This window comes from Gallinula chloropus (genome assembly GCF_964237585.1).
Source record: "Gallinula chloropus genome assembly, chromosome: 1".
NCBI lineage: Eukaryota > Metazoa > Chordata > Aves > Gruiformes > Rallidae > Gallinula > Gallinula chloropus.
Window position 1 is genome coordinate 144636520 of NC_140085.1, and position 17941 is coordinate 144654460.

At 43.1% G+C, this 17941-nt stretch overlaps 1 protein-coding gene across 1 annotated transcript in view; it reads right to left on the reverse strand.

Annotated features, from left to right (window-relative positions):
- The window catches only part of TBC1D8 (TBC1 domain family member 8), a gene marked incomplete at its 5' end in the record, with an annotated part of 52305 nt that overhangs the window by 17980 nt on the left and 16384 nt on the right, over nt 1–17941 (reverse strand). Inside the window, 5 exons of the mRNA XM_084279255.1 lie at nt 870–1064; nt 2212–2419; nt 9867–10107; nt 14214–14442; nt 16302–16420. Of these exons, the coding sequence (XP_084135381.1) occupies nt 870–1064; nt 2212–2419; nt 9867–10107; nt 14214–14442; nt 16302–16420 (992 nt within the window). The remainder of the gene's footprint in view (nt 1–869; nt 1065–2211; nt 2420–9866; nt 10108–14213; nt 14443–16301; nt 16421–17941) is intronic.

Sequence of the window (17941 nt, forward strand, 5' to 3'; positions counted from 1 at the left end):
AGAGGAAATGACTGAGAAGAGGGTAAGAAGTACATCCTCAACTGTCTTCAAGACACAGAGCTGGGTTGGCCTTTGCCTTCTGCATCAAAATGTTTCACAGCTTTCAGAAGGAAAGGTCTTAGAACAGCAAGTCATCATTCATAGGTACATCAGAAAAAAGGCTTGTTACTTTCAATCAGAAGTTGTTAGTAAAGGTCAGCTTGGTCCAGCTTTGCCCACCCTTGAGGGGAGTTCGAGGTTCGTCTTTAAGCTGGCACCTCCAAGAGTCCTGCTCCACCTTCTCTGTAACTGCCCGTCAGTTAGAGGAAGATGGGCTGAACAAACCTCTCCTCATAAACCATAGGCTCTAACCCCTGGCCATCTTGTAACCCTCCACTAGACTAACTCCAACTTGTCAATGCTTTTCTTGAGTGGTGGGGCAGAGTCAAAGCACACTGGACACAGTACTCCAGAACAGCCTCAGAAGCGCTGAATAAAAGGGAACAGTAACATCCCCTGACATGCTGGTCTCACCATGGCTTTTTCCACATGGTTGCTCTCCAGCCAGCCAGACCCCAGTCCCTTGTCCTGCATGGGGTCAACTCTGCCAAACCTGGCATTTCCTTCTGTTGAACATCATGAGGTCTCCATCAGCCCTTTCCATGAGATCGCTGAGACCTCTGTGAAGGGCAGCCCTGTCCCCCAGCATATTCACACTCCTCCACATTGGGTCAGTCACAGCTGTTCTGCAGATGTGCTCCATCCCATCGGTCAGGCCATCAGACATCAGACAGCACTGGCCCAAGATAACCCCCTGAGGATGGCAGGGCAACAGACTAATGGGTAAACACATTTAATTCATAATCCCCAAAACCCCAAAAGTTCAGTACCTGGTTCTTATTTTGCAAGTTGTTACAGTGCACTGGGTTGCTGGAGTTCACTTCTTTTAACCTCTGTAGCAGGTTCTCCACCAAAGTATCCCGGTCCTTCAGCTCAATGAACTGAAAGGCCATCTTGCTCCTTATGCTAACAATGATGGGGTTAGGGAGAAGGCTTGTGTCCTCCATCTTCTCTATACTGATTACCTTTTCCAGAAACATTACAGAAAACACGTTATGCACCACATCCACAGAAACATCTTCAAATATTCACACATACAAAACCATCAGCCATTAACCCACACAGGTTATTCAGGTTGGCTTTCCTTGATCACCCACATCCTGCCACCCAAAGTTTATGGTCTCTTTAGAAGCTCAAAGCAAGCACCAAGAAGTATTCCAGCTGCTCTGGGGTTTGTTTGGTTGTTTTTTAATGATTTTGCCACCCACTTCTACAGAGTGCGGATTGAGGGGAAAGATAAGAAAGGGGATTGATGATTAAAACAAGATTTAGAAATGCATCAACTTGGGTCAAACTCTGGGAGATGGAGGAGGAAATTTACTTTTACACCCCTGAGGGCAGGGGAAAACAGGTGTTTTGTTATTTCTGGTTATGTACATTAACATTGTTCTCTTACTGTTTTTTATTTCCTGAACTGTGGAAGACTAGGTTGTTACAGTTACGATATTTTGATGTTACTCTTAATCAAGGATTAAAGGAAAGCTTTAATTAAAAGATCATAACAACCGTGTATCCACGGAAGATCAGGCAGGTGTTTGCTGACAGCTCCCTTCTCCTCTTCTACACCCACCACCTTCCCACACATCCCCCAGTCCATTTAAATAAGCCTCTGATTTCATGGAAATGTATGTGGCAGCTCATCACTGCCTCCAGAACATCCTCTTTTTCTCTGCCCTACAGGTTTGCAAAGTACCCAGAGTGTGTCTACGGGGGGGAAGAGCTTCAACACTTCTAAGTGTTGATCCCAGGCAAAGATGCTTGTGTACTGCTAGGGTGGTCCAAGCTGAAGTTGCCATCAAGCTGGACACATGCATTTGTGGAGCTGGGAGAGGAGCACTATCCGAGTCTTGGACCAAGCAGACTCTGGTCTTGCAGTGCTCTGTCCTGTTGCAGTACTTGTCCATGCTTCACACTGAGTTACCCATTCGTTTATTTCGGAACTCTTGTCCTCATGTGTCCCCAAACAAGCTTTACAGCAAGCCCGTAGGCATGGTACACACAAACATCCTACTCTTTTTCACCAAATGACAGTCTGCAGATAAGTGACAGTGGATGCTCAGGGCAGAAAAAGGCAGATGCAGACCCGAAATGAAATAAAACAAACAACTCTACCTCTCTAAGTGGGATGATAACATTGCAGCAGCCATTTTCTTTGCTGGCAAAACAGATGTAACTGTCTGACGTATACATCCTTCCCGCTGTGTGACAGCGACTAAACGGCGTCCAGAGAGAACAGTCTACAACTTCGTGCAGCTTCTCCCTCCTGGGCAATCTGAAGAAGGCCCGAAAGAATTCATTCTGTGCTCTGGCTTCAAGATCCCTTGAGAGAAAGCAGCAAGAGCGAATCACAAGACCCCGAAAGCCAGGACAATCAGCGCAAGGTTCATGCTCTCCTTAGCCTCACCACGAGCGAGGAGGGATACAGGATAAAAGCACCAGGAGCACAGCAATCCTCGCTGCCTATGTGAACAGATCAATCGAGGACCGACTTTGAAATACAACAAAGAATCATCATCAACACTTGCTTGCTTAACAGAAAGATCAAAAGGAGCTATTTTAACTAGTAGGAAGGAAAAGGACACTAACTTAAAGCAGCTGGTTTGTTGTGTTGTTTGGGTTTTTTTAAAGTATTCTTTAGCCATGCATTCTTCTATGGCTGCTGTACCACTTTCCAGCCTCAAAGAGTTACAGATTTCAATGCCCAGGAGATAGCTAAATCTTTTATCTGATGAACATACATTGAGCAACAGAGATTAGCTTTACCCTCCTTGTTGCCCTTCCCAGTAGCATTACTGACATCACCCCAGGGATTTGCATCTGCATCCAAAAGTAAAGCATGTGCTCGATGAGTACTTCCAAAGTGGTCAGCAATAGAAGAGTTAATGATGGTGGCATTTACATCACAGCATCCTTGACGTGCAGAGGTATCAGTCTCTGAAAGCCCTCAGAACAGTTGCAAAACACAAACCAGTTTCAGGTCACTTACAGACTCAGTTGGGAATAGTGGCACCAGCTAAATTCAGTTTGGATTTGGCTTCCTTCCAGCCACCCATCCACGTTTATGTGGAGAGAAAAAGTTTAAATAAATGAAGCTTTCATCACTGGGCTATGGTTATACAAACTTGGCTTTGGGGATTTTTTTTTCCCTTGTCCTTTTTTAATGAAGAAGTCTGCAGTAATTTAGAGAGCTGTGCAATTACATTACAAACAGGCCACGGCAATTAGCTCACCACCAGCAGTTCCAGAAACATTAGGGCTTAAATCCTATCATTTTCTTTACAACAAGTAAATTTTTCCAAACATGATTCACCTTAGGGGGACATAAAAAAAAAAAAAGGGGGAGGAAAAAAAAAAAGCAAAGAAAGGGGAAAAAATAGGCAAAAAAGCAGCTCGACTTTGTTCCGGTTAAAGAATTTAAAGCGTGGGCTGAAGGGAGTGGAACCTTGGTGCTGTAAATCCCCTCTCCACTCCTTCCTTCATCCTCCTCTTCTGCAGGCACCCTCCCCCTACCCCAGCCCTGCTGTTTAAAAAGAAGTTGAGGCAGATGAAGCTCTCTGCTTCAGTAAGCAAACTGGTTGTTTGGGGGGTGGTATTTCAAAAAAACCTAAAGCCATGTGAAACAGGGAAGAAGACAATCCAGAACAAACCGAGACCTGAGAAGGGGGGATCTGTATCTGCGACCAGCAGAAAAGACAGAACGAGCGCCAGCTGCTGTTTCCCTCTCAAGAATTATCTTCCTTAATAAGATTATCCAAGTAAAACAGACAAATTGTCTCCTGTTTTCTTCACAAAGAACAAAGGAAAACCCTCTTTATGAAGGAAGGCAAAAAGGTTGCTCCCGAGTTAAAACTCCTGCAACTCTGATAAGTGCCCACAGCGATCTGCTATTGTGACAAAGCTGGATCAGGATATGCCTCCTAGTTAACTCACCACTAAAATATTTTCCATTTCTGCACAGCACAGATGAATGCTGCTGATAGCATCTGCAGTCAGCCCTGGGTAGAGCTGAGCTCTCCTGTTATTGTGCTGAGAAGGTAAGGCCCTCCCTGGATCTACCCGGCTGTGAACATTTCTGTACCTTTATGTGAAAAGAGGCATTATGCAGAAGAGTGGGAGCGAGCTCTGCTGAAGCAGAGATCCTCTGATATTTAAGAGATGACTGTTTCTAAAGCACCAAAGCCCGTGGTTTCTGAGTCTTCAGGATTTTGCCACACCTCTTTGGGGCTGCAGGCTCCAGGCAAGGGGCCTTTGAGATGAGAAGCCACTGGTTTTATGCTGAAGAATGACATTTCCCATATCTGATACCCAGTACATTCACCAAGCGCTACATCCAGCCCCCTCACCCTGTACCAGGGGAAGGCTGCCAACCCTAACATCCCTGGAACTGCCTGTCCCCTGTGACTCAGGACAGGGCCACCGCAGAGGCCTCACTGCAGCCAGGACTGCCCCAGAAGACAAGTGCCAAAGCAGGGTCCAGCCCACTGGCAGGAGGGAAAGAAAAATGGTAGCATGGGGATGAAATGCTGTCAGCACTTACTGCTGTGGGCTCAAATAAGAGGTTTTATTAGAAAGCGGCACACCGTGAAAAGTATTTCCTGTTAGGCAGGCAAATTCTAGGGTTTAAAGCAATTACTTCCCCTCATAAACACAGCCAAACAAAATTACAGCTGGTAAAAAAAAAAAAAACCCAAACCCTATAACCCCAGAAACTAAATTAGCTCCTGAAGCAAGACAGGCAATCGTTTAAACACGGTACAGCAAAGATGCAGCAACTGGCCCATGTCACCAGGTCCCACAGTTTCTGTTTTGAGTTTCACAGTGCCTCCAACACTGAACAGAAACACAGCCTTTCTACCTGTGGCCCATTCCACTTGAGATTTTCATCTCTGGCCTAACAAGTCCCACGGTGGTTTGGTTTTTAAGCAAATGCAGCATTACTGAGCTGCACCGAATTAAGAAAAAAGGCATGAATTATGTAAAAATAATGTTTGACAAGTGTCTGCACATGCATCAAAAGAATAAAAGGTGAGGAGATGCAACTGCCTCGTTCCCCACTTTTCAGAAAACTCAGCAATTCTTTCCAAGAGCAGTTCCCAACTTGCACGTTACGGGATCCTGGACTGCCTCCAACTCCAGCACTTCAAAGCGAATGGCAAGTCTGAACTGCGATAGATCCTTGTGTGTGACCCCTACGTTACCTTCCAAGAGTTTTAAATTAAAGGAAATAACACACAAAACTAACAAATCCCTAAAATTATGTCTTCGTTGTCAAATGTTTTCCTCTGCTTTAAATCTAACAGAAGACAACTTGGCAAGGTTTTAGCTCTGCTGAGTCACCCGCCGCCTATCTGAAATCTAAACAGACTGCTTTACCTCTTGCTGTTAGAGACCAATTACTAGACTCTTCTTGCTCTTCAGACTCCACAAAGTTACAGGTTTTGGAAATAACACATCCAATGACACAGGTCTTTACTGGAAGAACTGCTAAATTTGCGTGGCAAGAAAGGCTTCTCATCTGCAAGCCAGGAGAAGTTGTCTTGAGAAGAGCCAACGCAGACTTGTCAGGACACATGTAAAGTGAACATCATTCCCTTACGCAGCAGGAAGGCTGGACTTGTAGATGAAGGAGATGCAGTGGATGTTTTAGCCAGAATTTATGAAAGTCTTGATATTTTCTCACATGGAACTAATAGAACTGGATGGATTGAAAAAGAGTACCCCAAGAAGCAGTCCTCAAAGGCTCCCTGGTAAATCAGAAGGTTGTACTGAGAGGACCTCCTTGGGGGGGGGGGGGGTCTATCCTGGATTAAATTCTGTTGAACATTCATCAGCAAGCTGCACAATGGATCAGCAGCCTGTTATTAAGCTTGGGAACAACACTGAAGCTGGTCAAGGTGAATGAGGAGAAGAGCAGGATCAGTCAGGCCGGTATCCGTAAACTTAAGGGGTGGTGTGGAAAAAAAAGCACTACAAGCATGTTCAGCTGTACACACACAAATGCAGCACAGAGGTCAACTCCACCGGCAGCCGTTCAGCAAGACGGAGACACCAAGGGGTTACACGGGATCACAGGTTGGACATGAGGCAACAGCCTCACGCTCATAGGAGGAAGAGGAGCACCGCGCTGGGCTGCAGAAGGGCATGACCATCAGGATGTGGCACGGCCATCTCCAGGCTGCTGCAGAGATAGTCATGCTGCTCCTTCCCTGGTCACTACCAGCAAGGCATCAGGGGCAATCCTGCATCCCACCACCCCACATCTGCAGCTGCATGGGGTAAGTGACAAATGTCCAGAGGAGAGTGACCTCTAGAAGGGCCAAAATCAAAACTTTTAAGAAAAACCCAGGTGAACGAGAGTCGTGCAGTTTAAAGAAGAAAAGAGAAAGGAGATGCATACCAACCTCCAAACACACAATGTTGCTCTAAGGAGAAAACATCTGATCTCTTCAATAGTAACAGGTAGGACAAGAAGTTACGAACCCAAAAAGCAGTAGAAAGGATTCAAGTTAAACTCAGAAAGAGTTTTCAATGATAGGACAGTGAAGTACCAGTATGGATCCTACTATTTCCATTACTGGAAATCCTTTAAAAGAAGGTTAGGCAATCATCTGTCATGAAGGACATGCAGAGATAATCCAAACCCTGCCAGGCAGATGCAATAAAAGAGAGTTCTTTCTAGTCATCATCTTCCTTATTACTGAAGGTTTACAGCATTCTTGGATTCCTTCTCTGAAGGAATTAATGTGGACTGAAGTGACATTTACAATTCAAGATACTTCAAGCAGTTTCCATTCAGCTTAGATCAGTGTTAAAAACCTTTTTTGCCTTCATACAAAGCAAAGCCACCCTCTTTGGCAATTCACAGCTAGATATGAGGAAAAGAAACTGAGGTGGTCAGAGCCTGGAGAAATGTATTGTATTTTTGAAACCTTACTGATGCTGGCACGAAAGCTTTTCAATTGCAGGTTCTGCTCTGGTCAATTTCCTCATTATGTCTGAGGAATGCAATTGCTATTCTTGCATCCTGAAGGAGATGGAAGTAACTAGTAGGAGAAATCTATACCAGAGATTTTAGTCTTAATAAAACAGGAAAAATAGTTACCCTATAATCCAGTACGTTAATGTGTCTGCAAGAAATGGCATCTGTAGTTATCAAACACCTCAGCTTTACTTTGCTTTCAATGGCAATTAACTTAATTGCCATTCATCCATCTGCAATCCATTGTTCCAAGCATTATCCTCTCATTAAGCAGCATGGAAACTTGTACATTAACTTGTTTGACTCTGGACACGATGTCGTTTGTCAGACTGTGGGCCAAATCCCTACCGCCTCTGAGCCCTGTCCCTCCACCACTCAGCAGGATGACCCCAAAAACCTCAGGAAGAGCAGCAAAGGCTTCTGGTTTTTCACAATGGAGAATATACCAACCATGACAACGTTAAAAATTCACTTTTTAAAAATAAAAGCTACTGAGACAAGCCTCTTGCAAAACAAAGTCCAACAAACAAAAGAAATCCACAGCAACTTCATTAATCTGACACAGCTGAAATAATTTTAATGATGTGTGGATTTTGTTTTGATAGACTACTATTTGCTTCCAGATCACGTGCAAGGATTAATAAAGGCAATTTTTAGGGGAAAAAAATGCCAAGTGAGACGAGTCGTTCACGTAGTGCTACAACAGCTTCAGGAACAAAAGCAGCAAAATGAAAACCAACTTCACATACCAAAAAAAGTTCAAACACACACACCACCCCCCAACATATGTTAACATTAAAAACCCGTTTATCCACTATTCAAAGTACAGTCTTGCTTAATCACGTTACATCAAAGGGTTGCTGAAGTGTGACAAAGGGCACCAGAAACAGCAGCTTAGCCAACCACTACCTCCTTCACATAGAGGATTTTGGCACCTTCCATGTTTCCACGTTTTCTTTTCTGCCATCTCAAGTTACAGCACATCAGCACAGGTTAAAGAACATCTTGCCCAGGAACTCTCCAGTAAACATATCTTTATCCTTCCTTCTCCTCTGCACCACCCCCTGTATTTATTTCAATATTTTTAAAGTTGGAAGGAAGGAGAGCGGAAAACTTGTTTGAATAAATCTCTGGGATGGTTTCTGTTGCTTGTTTGCTAACAGACATGTTGTTTTCCCCAAAATGCCACAAGGTACTTAGAGGTCGATCCCCTGAGAGTCTCCTTATTTTAGCACATTACTAAGCCTATCCTTTGCTTTGCCACCATAATTTTAGTTTCTTTGTTGTTTTCCACTAAGTCAACACCCCTGATTCAGAGACTTTTGGGAAGTGACCATGATGAGTTAAAAATCAGCCTCTACTGAAAATATCTTCCCCTCCCTCTGCCCTTCCCCATTTTTTGTTTCATCTCCTCTGGATTTACATTTCTTGCTTCAGTCCAAAAGCAGAAGGAGGGTGGAACAGCAAAGCATGGAACGGGGCTGAGATACAGCCTCCTTACTCACAGCCATATCCTACATTAGTCAAAAGCACATCTCCTACATTTCTTGAGCCAAAAGCCTCCAATGTTAATATCATCCAGTTACACATACGCACTGAGAACAACGGCAGCTCTTGGGTTTAAAGGAACGCTGGCTGTGACAAAAAAGAAAAGCCTGCAAAGATGTTGATGGCTGCTCACCACTACATCACCTCAAACGAATTCCTTGGTGAGGTCATGGTTGAAATGTCATTTCCCTTACTGTATGCACATAGGGAATTGCAGAGAACGTGTGTTTTATTGGTTTAAACTCCATTCTGAAACTTCACAGAAGTGGTGAGCTGAGATGTACACCCAAGACCACTGCAAAAATGCCCCTCAAAACCAATAAAACAGCTACAGGGCATGTCTCCATTTTTGGGGAAATGATACCACACATTCCTCCTGTTTTAGCCAGGAAGCAACACCTAGGCCATTCCCTTCATGCCTCTGGCAGAGGGAGAGGAAGGAAGAGCAGGAAAGGGTATGACTCAGGAGAGGGTAAGCATTCCACTCACATCATATTCAGGAAAGTACTTCAAACCAGCACCTCAACCCTGACACCCCAGGCAAATTCCAGCTCAGGCTACTCCATCCCACCCACGTAAAATTCCTCTGGGCACTTTCCCTTCTCCTTTCCTAGAGCAGCAAATAAAACAGAAAGCTGTGTGTTGTGCTATAGGCAAAGAAATTGTTACCAGCCTTCTCCCTGAGAACCCAATGCATTTCTGTAGTGGGAGAAGAATGCAGAGATACATTTTGGGGACACATGGGGTAGAGCTGACAATAGCACATTAATCTGTTGCAACTGCCCGTGGGGTTTTTAAGTCCTGTAACCGTTTCCTAAGTCAGCTAGGGCAATCACACTAGTGGGAAACTCCGTGTTTCAGATACAATCAAAAGCAGTAATTCTACAGAATTGACAGCACTAGGAAAGCCTACACATTGCCAAAATTATACACAAAATATTGTTGCCCTTCAGAAAAGATATCCCTTGCTGCAAGGTACTGGTCTATGGTGAATGGGGCTTTTAAAAGAAACAAACAAAAAAACCCAGCAATGTTTCAGGGATGAATAGAAAATGGGAAAAAAACCCCATCTTGCACGTTAAGTTAAAATACACCTATTGTGTACACCATAAAACATGATAAAATCTCTTTTGTGCCTGATCAAGTACACCCTTGAGACCTTACTCAGCTAACAAAGCAAACCACAGGGCCCACCACCAAACCTCTGCTCACACAACGGAGGACAATTTAGCCTTCTTACCTCTTGGTTATCTGAGTAGGGTCCTGCAGGCCTGGATCCAGTTCAAAGATCTCGTTATCCAGTAGCCTTCGGAGGGTGACATCTGCCAGTTGCTCCATGATCCTGAAAGCCTCGGCGATGTTGAGGAATGTGGAGAAGTCGCGCTCTTTATTGGGAGTGGTGACGCGGACCGTGTCGGTCATGAAGACGTTGGAGGTTCTTTCCAGCTTCTGGACCTCCACCCAAGGAATGATAAGTTTCACTGCCATCAGAGAAAAAGCAACAGTGGGTTGGAAACTCTGCTCACCTCTTTCACTTTTGGGAAATAAGCAAATTTAGAATGAAGTGCAAACACCCAAAGAGGAGAGACACTACAAAGAGCAAACAAAAGCTGGAATGCCATGCATTCTCCCCCCACTCCAAAAGACCATCTTTTTCTGAATCTCTGCCTCAAAATTTTACTTATTTTCCTAAGAAATGCCAGACTGGGGAGTTCTGCCCTTGCAGAACGCTTGCCATAAGCTGGGCTTCTAACTGCCCTCCAAGTCAGTTCTGCAGCCTTCTTCACTGCTACCAGAAGAAATGGTTCGTGTTAAGAGCAGGAAGTGAGTGGAGAAAAGCTTCGTAATCTCCCAGAAATAAAACTGTAGGTAGGTGGAAACCTGTTCCAGTTCTGGCCAGGCCAGGGTTGACCTCCCCCAACAGCCAGCACAGGTGAGATGAGGTAGTCCAGGCTGTTTCCACATCACCTGACATCACTCCCCCAATAAGAGGGGCTGGTCGGGAGGGGTATTTAGAGGGTTCCTCAAGGGCAGTCTGAGTGTTGCTGGGGTGTTGGGTTGGTCCTTGCATCATGCAGTATCCTGTGTTATTGTCGGGTTAATAAGGTACTCTGTGTTATCACTAGGTGTACCTGAAATTTGCATTGGGCTGTTATTGTTCCCCTTTCAAGGTAATTTTGTCAGTAACTGTCCTTATCCCAACACATGGAGGCTCTGTCTCTTTCTCCTCTGGGAGTAAGCAAGCAGCGTGTGGTGCTCAGCCACCACCTGGGGCTGAACCAACACAAAACCCAATTACATGCATGGTGCTTTTAACTTCTAAAATACAGCTAACTCTTGTGCAGAAGGTTTTGCACATGGACTTTTTATAAAAGTTAAGTGTTTCTAGAAGTAGGGTGCTAAAAAAATAATAAAAAACCCCAAACCACCCAAGCATTGGGATCTTCTCATTTTGGTTACTTTTTACTTAAAAGGTACACAGCATGTCTTGCCCTTAATTGTAGACTTGTTTATAAACAAGAAAAAGTACAGGACACTGTCTTCTATACTTCAACACTGCTGAATCATATAAGTACAAATGGTAAACAGAATCAGCTTTTTTCATACAACCTCTGCAGGTCGTTATTTGCCTCTCATACAAATCTCTGGGTAGAAATTAGGCTGGAAAAGACTTTAAAACAGATTAAATTTCTACTTAACAACTGTTGGAAGCTTCCCAGGATTCTCTGTGCCAATAACATCAAGCCTACACCCCCTAACATCCCTAGCTGGTCTCCTGATGCCAATAAAGAAATAAAAAGGCAGTAATAACAAATATTGTCATATACATATGACACTTGCCCGTGATCACTAATTACCCGAGGAGCTACCCTCAGCAAGGCCTCTGTACTACATGAACCACAGCTGTCAAGATTATTTGCAGACTGTATTCTTTATTTTTTCCCCCCTACTTAAATAAAGCACAGCTGCATCAGCGCACACAAGCTGCTGTGAACGGCCATAAAATCATCTGCACGGGCACAGCCAAAGGGAGGAAGATTAAACAGCCCCGTAGCAATAGGCCTATTGTTCATGCAGGCCAGGATCACACAGGCCCTGCAGTGCTGCTTGTGACACGGCACAGCAGAGAGCGCAAGGGGCCCCCAGCTACCGATGAAAGGTACGAGGCCTTCCAAGTTTCAGGAAAATAAAAAGTTTAATTAAAAAAGGTGAAGAAACCCTGGCACGGGCTTTCAAGAAATCTGATGTTCTAAGCCTCTGGAATTCTGCAAATACTTGGAGGCTGAGATAAAAGCAGACTTGTCCTGGAAAAAATGTTCCACGGAGTTTACGCTCGCGTAAGCCGTAAGTTAATTTTATGAGAAGCTGAAAGCAGGTTCCAATACTGCATTCCGTGTCACTTCAACATAAAATAAAACACGGGGAAGGGGACAGATTTGCCAGAAGCAGAAGACTTAATGTTCTGCCTGTAAAAAGATCTCAGTCTACAATTGGCGGGGGGGGATTTTCATAGAGTTAAAACACATATGAGAACTGGCCTTTTACAAGTGATATATTGGTTATTTTCCCCGTGCTGTACTGAAGAATGCAATAAATCTGATTTCTTAGTGATATTTTCTAGATCAGATTTAATTTGTGATTACTACCTGGGAAGAAAAAAAAAAACCAAACACAATGAATGACTTGTTCTATATAAAAAGCATCAGCTTCTCTAACAGTAACAAGCAGAACTACTGCAAATCTGGATTAGTAAATTAATACAAGTAGTAAATTTGATTAGTAAATGTAATACAAGTATTTCATGAATGTAACAAAATACTAGCTTTGGAACAGAAGCAATCTGCTTTAACATAATCGAGGAAGAGGGAAGCATTTCAACTTATAACGCTTCCCATCAAGCTAGGGATGTTTAGTTTAACCAAAAGAAAAGTCAGGTTTTTATTTCCTATTTCCATGCAAACACATGGGAACACAACGGTGATGCAACCTCCTGAACACTGTATGAACACTGGTGTTTTTCGTGGTCAAAATGAGAAGTTGCAAACGTGAAGCTATGGTGGGGGGGGAGGTTGACATTTTCATAATGAATTATTATGAAAAGAGATGAGAAGCAATTTCTTCTTAAATAATACGGCGTGGTGTTGTACTTCTAGTGTCATTTAATGATCTGTGGTATTGCATCAACAACATTTTTGGAACGTTATAAAGGGTTTTTCTCTTCCCCTCTTCCTCCTCTCCCCCATTATTTATCTTTAATAAGTATTAGTTTTGCTTTGTGTGCTTTGGCAGACTGGCTATCTCAGACTTAATGAGAGAAATCCTGTAATGATAGCAACAAGGAATGATTGGCAAAGGATATAATTTAACAGTAAACAGAAAACAAGGAGATTAAAGGAGGTATCAGATATTTAGCACGTATCAAGAGACTCCATCCTAGTCTTCCTAGCAAAACTCAGCTTCTGTTTTTGTAACAAATAACAGCATTTTAAATCTCACTCTGGCATTGTAGATGTGACAAAATAACTGGCCTGAAATAAGGTAAGGAAGAAAAGGCCCTCTGACTCTAAGCATGTCTTTGTATGTTTTAAGTCTTTGAAATTGCCAGTTGCAATCTTTCTCACCTTCACATGCATGTACTTCATTTTTAAATCTACAGTTTTATTTGACTAGCCATCCCAACATTAAATCCAGAGAGTAAGTGCTAAAACCTTCTCTAATGGTTACAACTGACGATACTTGCTGTATTTATAGCAGTACAGGTGTTTATCACTGTCCTTGATGAAGTGTCAGCATGATAAACATGACTGAAAAAGCCATCAGTTCCTCAACAACCTTACTCAACAGAGACATGCTATGGAGTTTATATGGCTACATTAATTTTTACCATCTATTACATTAATTTCTACCTTCTAGTATCTATTCTGACGGGCTTTTCATCATCACACAACCCTTCCTCTGCAGAGGAACACCCCATGACCAAACTCACTTTTAAAAACGTTCCCTTGCTACATTCACTAGCTCACACCAGTATGCCACCACCTGAGGTCTAAAAAACCCAGCACACAATTCTTGTGACCTTCCTGCACTGCTATTCAGAAACACAAAGAAATCCCTAAACTGCTGTTGGTTTCCTTTAAAAGCTCAGAAATTTCACCTGGCTTTTCAGAACACAGCCCTGTTATCTTTCCTGGGCTGTTTTCAGGCAGGCAGCTGGAACCTGGCATTGCCAACCCCACCAGCACTGACCTTTTCCACTACTAAAAGCCTCTATTTCATATCTGCAGGAGGTCTGTTATATTTTACAGCTGCTTCACCATGGCAAGAGGGGAAAAAAAAAACACCAAAAAACCCCAAAACCCAGTGTCTGCATACTCTTACAGTCACATTTTTATTACTGGATTAATGCTAAGTTATAAACATAAAGGCTAAATTAAACAGGATCTTTCAGCTGAACAACGAAAGGCTCGGAAACTAAACTTGAGAGGCAAACCAGGCTTTTCATAAAAATGCTGGTTCTTCTTGCTTTTAAAAATAGTTATATTTACATCTCTCCAGAGTGTTGGGTTTCTTACGCATTTACACTTACATTCTTTGCCCAGGAAGAAAGAATAAAAACAGAGATGATTGATGCTCAAATAAAGCCAGCCTTGCCGAGGTACTTTTCCTTTCCAACAGCAACAGGAATAATAGGTGATCAACTTCTCAGCTTCAGGAAAATTAAATCTGGATTCAAATTTCACCAAGGCTTCTCGGAACTTCTCGGGGTCTTCCTCCTGCTCGGCGAGCTTGCTGCTGGTTTCCTCTGCAATCAGCGCCTGGGTCCATAATGGGATAATACATCAGGATGAAGCTGGGGCATTCACACCAGAGCAAGTTGCTACAAGCAAGCCATTCAACTCATTCAACTCTGACAAACGCAGGCCTGCCTCACAAAGAAAATCAAGTTGATTTGCAGTTTTCACAAAAGGAGGAACTTCTGTGGTGTTTGCATCTCCCAGACATTTCAAATGCTTCCCAATCAAAACCTGGGGGGGGGCTTGTCACATTATTTTTTCAACAAGTCTGGCAGAATCACCTACCACCAGCTTCCCTACGGCTCACGACTGCTGTTATTCAGTGTATACAGAGCAAAGATAGAGTAACAACTGTGTATATTGACCCATACTATTTTCCTAGGTAGAGGCAATGCAGTGAGATGCACCAGTAACTTGTAATGTGTTTGGAACCATTAAAAATGGAGTTTCAAGAACATCTATGTAAATATAATTAAGCGTTGAGGATTTTACAAGTAGTGTTACAACAAAGGAGTTAAGTATGTATCACACCGTTCAAATCAGTGTGTGTGTTACAGCACCTGGTACGATTCCCCATTGCCAAACAGTCCTAATATGCCAAAAAATCTACAGCAGAGGCAAGGCTCCAAAACCTGGACTTTACATTAACTAATGAAACCTCGAGAATTTGAAACATGTGCCGTGCTAGGTAACAGGCTGCCACAGAGTTATCAAGAGAGATTAATTTTATTTGAGCTTTTCACTGCACTTAGACAAAGCTGTTTTGTTTTGTTGGGTTTTTTTTAAGAAAGCAGGGTAAAACCCAGTTTTAAACATTCACCCTTTGCCTCTCCAACCCTTTCTTCCCCGACTTCAGAGCTCACTGAAATGACAGCAGCAGGGTTGAAACTCACCAAAAACATTATGCTCCTACAAATTTTCCAGACTGAAAAAGGAGGCGTTGAGGAAAGAGCACCTCACTAAAACTCTTAGCAAGGAAAAGCGTGCAGAAGGACCCTGGATGCAGTAGTCACCAGCAGTCCCACACCACTGCCAGCCATCACCAAGCTCCTCTTGAGGCGTGTATTTTACCAGAAGCAGAGCTGAGGGCACCAGTTTTCTAGGTTTTACCACACATGCTGCTGTTATTTTAGATCTGGTCTTCAGTCACCAAATTCCCTCCCTTTCAAATGTCTCTAGCCTTCCAAAAGGATGCTCATTTCTGCAATCCTGTGTCCAGCCAGCAGCTCCACTGCAGTGCCCGGCCGTGACTCTCGTGCCCTGCAAAGCCACCGGCAGTTTCCATGGCGGACCCTTACGACACACGTGATGGTGCACAAGGGCCCTTCACCCCTGTCCCTGTGCTGCAGGGACCGTGCGTGCTGCCAGCAGATGTGGGCACCATGGCTATCACCTGCTGACACCTCTGAGCCCCATCAAGTGGTCCAAGAGTATGGAAATGGGCAGAAACGGGCAGGAGAAACCGATGGATAAAGTGAGGAAAAACATGGGAGACAGAAGGAGAAACATGGTAAGGAGGAAAAGTTTAGATATAGAAAGGGGGGGTATTTAACATCATGTTTTGGAGAGGTGGAGGAACTTAAAGCAGATGCTGAAGAAAGCTCAGCTGTACATCACAGGAAGAATAAGAACAGTGAAGCTGGAGAGGGACGAGCGGGATGAAGATTAAATTAGATACTTTGGTTTTGAGATGCTTCCAAGGAAATATGAGTAAAGACACACACGTGCTGGTCACATCAGGTCAAGGGCCACACAGAAAACCAGTAAACAATGTTTGGATGGACAAAACTCAGTATGAATCACAACAACTTCAGGACATTATTTCTACTAAACCACATGTAATCAGGCAGGGAAGGATGAAAGCAATAAAGCTTCCTTACCTTCACTTTCCCTTTGACAAAATTAACAATATCTTCTTTATTGTCAAACACAGACAAAGTATGGAGCAAGTTTTGTTCCAGCCATTCCCAGTGCTGGTTTATCTCCTCTGCAGTGGCACCTAGAAAAGCAAAAAGCAGTGTATTGAAACTCATCCTACAAAATAAAATTGAAAGGAAGAGAAAAAAAGTATTAAAACACACTATTTCATAAATTCGTTAAGAGAAACTGAACTTTCAACCTCAAAATTCTTGGTAGCAAACAGGTCAGAAAGGTCTCATTTGTAGCAGTATAGTTAGAGAGAAACAAAAACCTCATTGTTTTAAAGAATTAGTTTTCGTGCTTTTAGTTTTATCTTCTCAAACGCTCTCAGCCAGCAAATGCTGCAGTAAAAGTCCAAGCAGAAAAACCAGCAAAACTGCACCTTCAGCTGTTAGACTGCAGCTTATTTTGACATGATGTTCCTGAAGTGGCCAATGGAAACCTTTGATATACATCCTGTTCCCAAAAGTCCCTGATCTTCCTTTCTCCCTCCCTAGGTCACACATGCATGCACAGAGACATGAACAGACCCCCCTCCTCTTTGAGAGGAATATACATGGTCACGATCTGCCCCTATTTAAGAAGCTCTCTATATAAATTAAAGTCCCAAAAAATAAAGGAGTTTGGTTCAGCAACACCTAAAAGGTCTACAAGAGCACGTTTGTCCAGTTCAGGGAAGAAACACAGTGAACAGAAAATCTTTTGAAAGATACAGATTTTCAAATCTGTAAGGCTCCCTTCTCTAAAGATTTATTTGAGGGTTTGTTGTTTTAAATGTAATCTGTTCACACTAACTCCAGAAATAGAATTCCAGTCTAAAATGATAAATAGCCAAACCTATTTGCTTTGGCTTTTCTGCTTGAAACTGAACTGTCGCTGCTTCACACCATGACAGGGAAGTCAGAGCAAGATGGGCAACGTACAGGGCAATCGGGGAGCAGGGCAGGGGAGGCAGAAATCTGGCCTCTCCAGATCTTACTGGCTAGGCAACATTACAGGCAAAAAAGGCAGTAAAATCTGCTTTTCCTAATGCCTTTCTAGTGGAAGAAAGAAGTAGTTGGATATGAGAGACATACAAATCACAGATGAATCTAATAAATGAATCTCAAATAGAAGACCCATTATCTCGAGATTTGATTTGTGTGTACATTAGAGATGCATCATGCTGCCTCACAACAACAACAACAAAAAAAGATAAATTTAGCTAAGCATTTCCATCTTCCTCTGCTCTGTTTTCCATGCGGAATGCCAACTGGCAGGGAAACTTTCCAAGCTTCAACTTCCTTGACAGGAAGGTCTTGTGATGGAACTTCATAAATACCATTAGTCAAGGTTAAATTAAAAAAAAAAAAAAAAAGAAGAGACACTTAAATGCCTTTTAGGTACAGAAAACTAATTATATCAACAGTTAAGAACACCACAAATATGATCATTTTATACTGAAATGGCTGTGCAAAGCAAATACAGAGTTATTTCTGAACAACCTAAAGGATACCAACTGTATGGAAGAGCTGGTGAGCTGTCTCATGAAATAAGCCATGAGCTTCACAGCAGGACCCACATGGCTCAGACCACTTTGAGCTTGGGCTCTGGCAGTGGC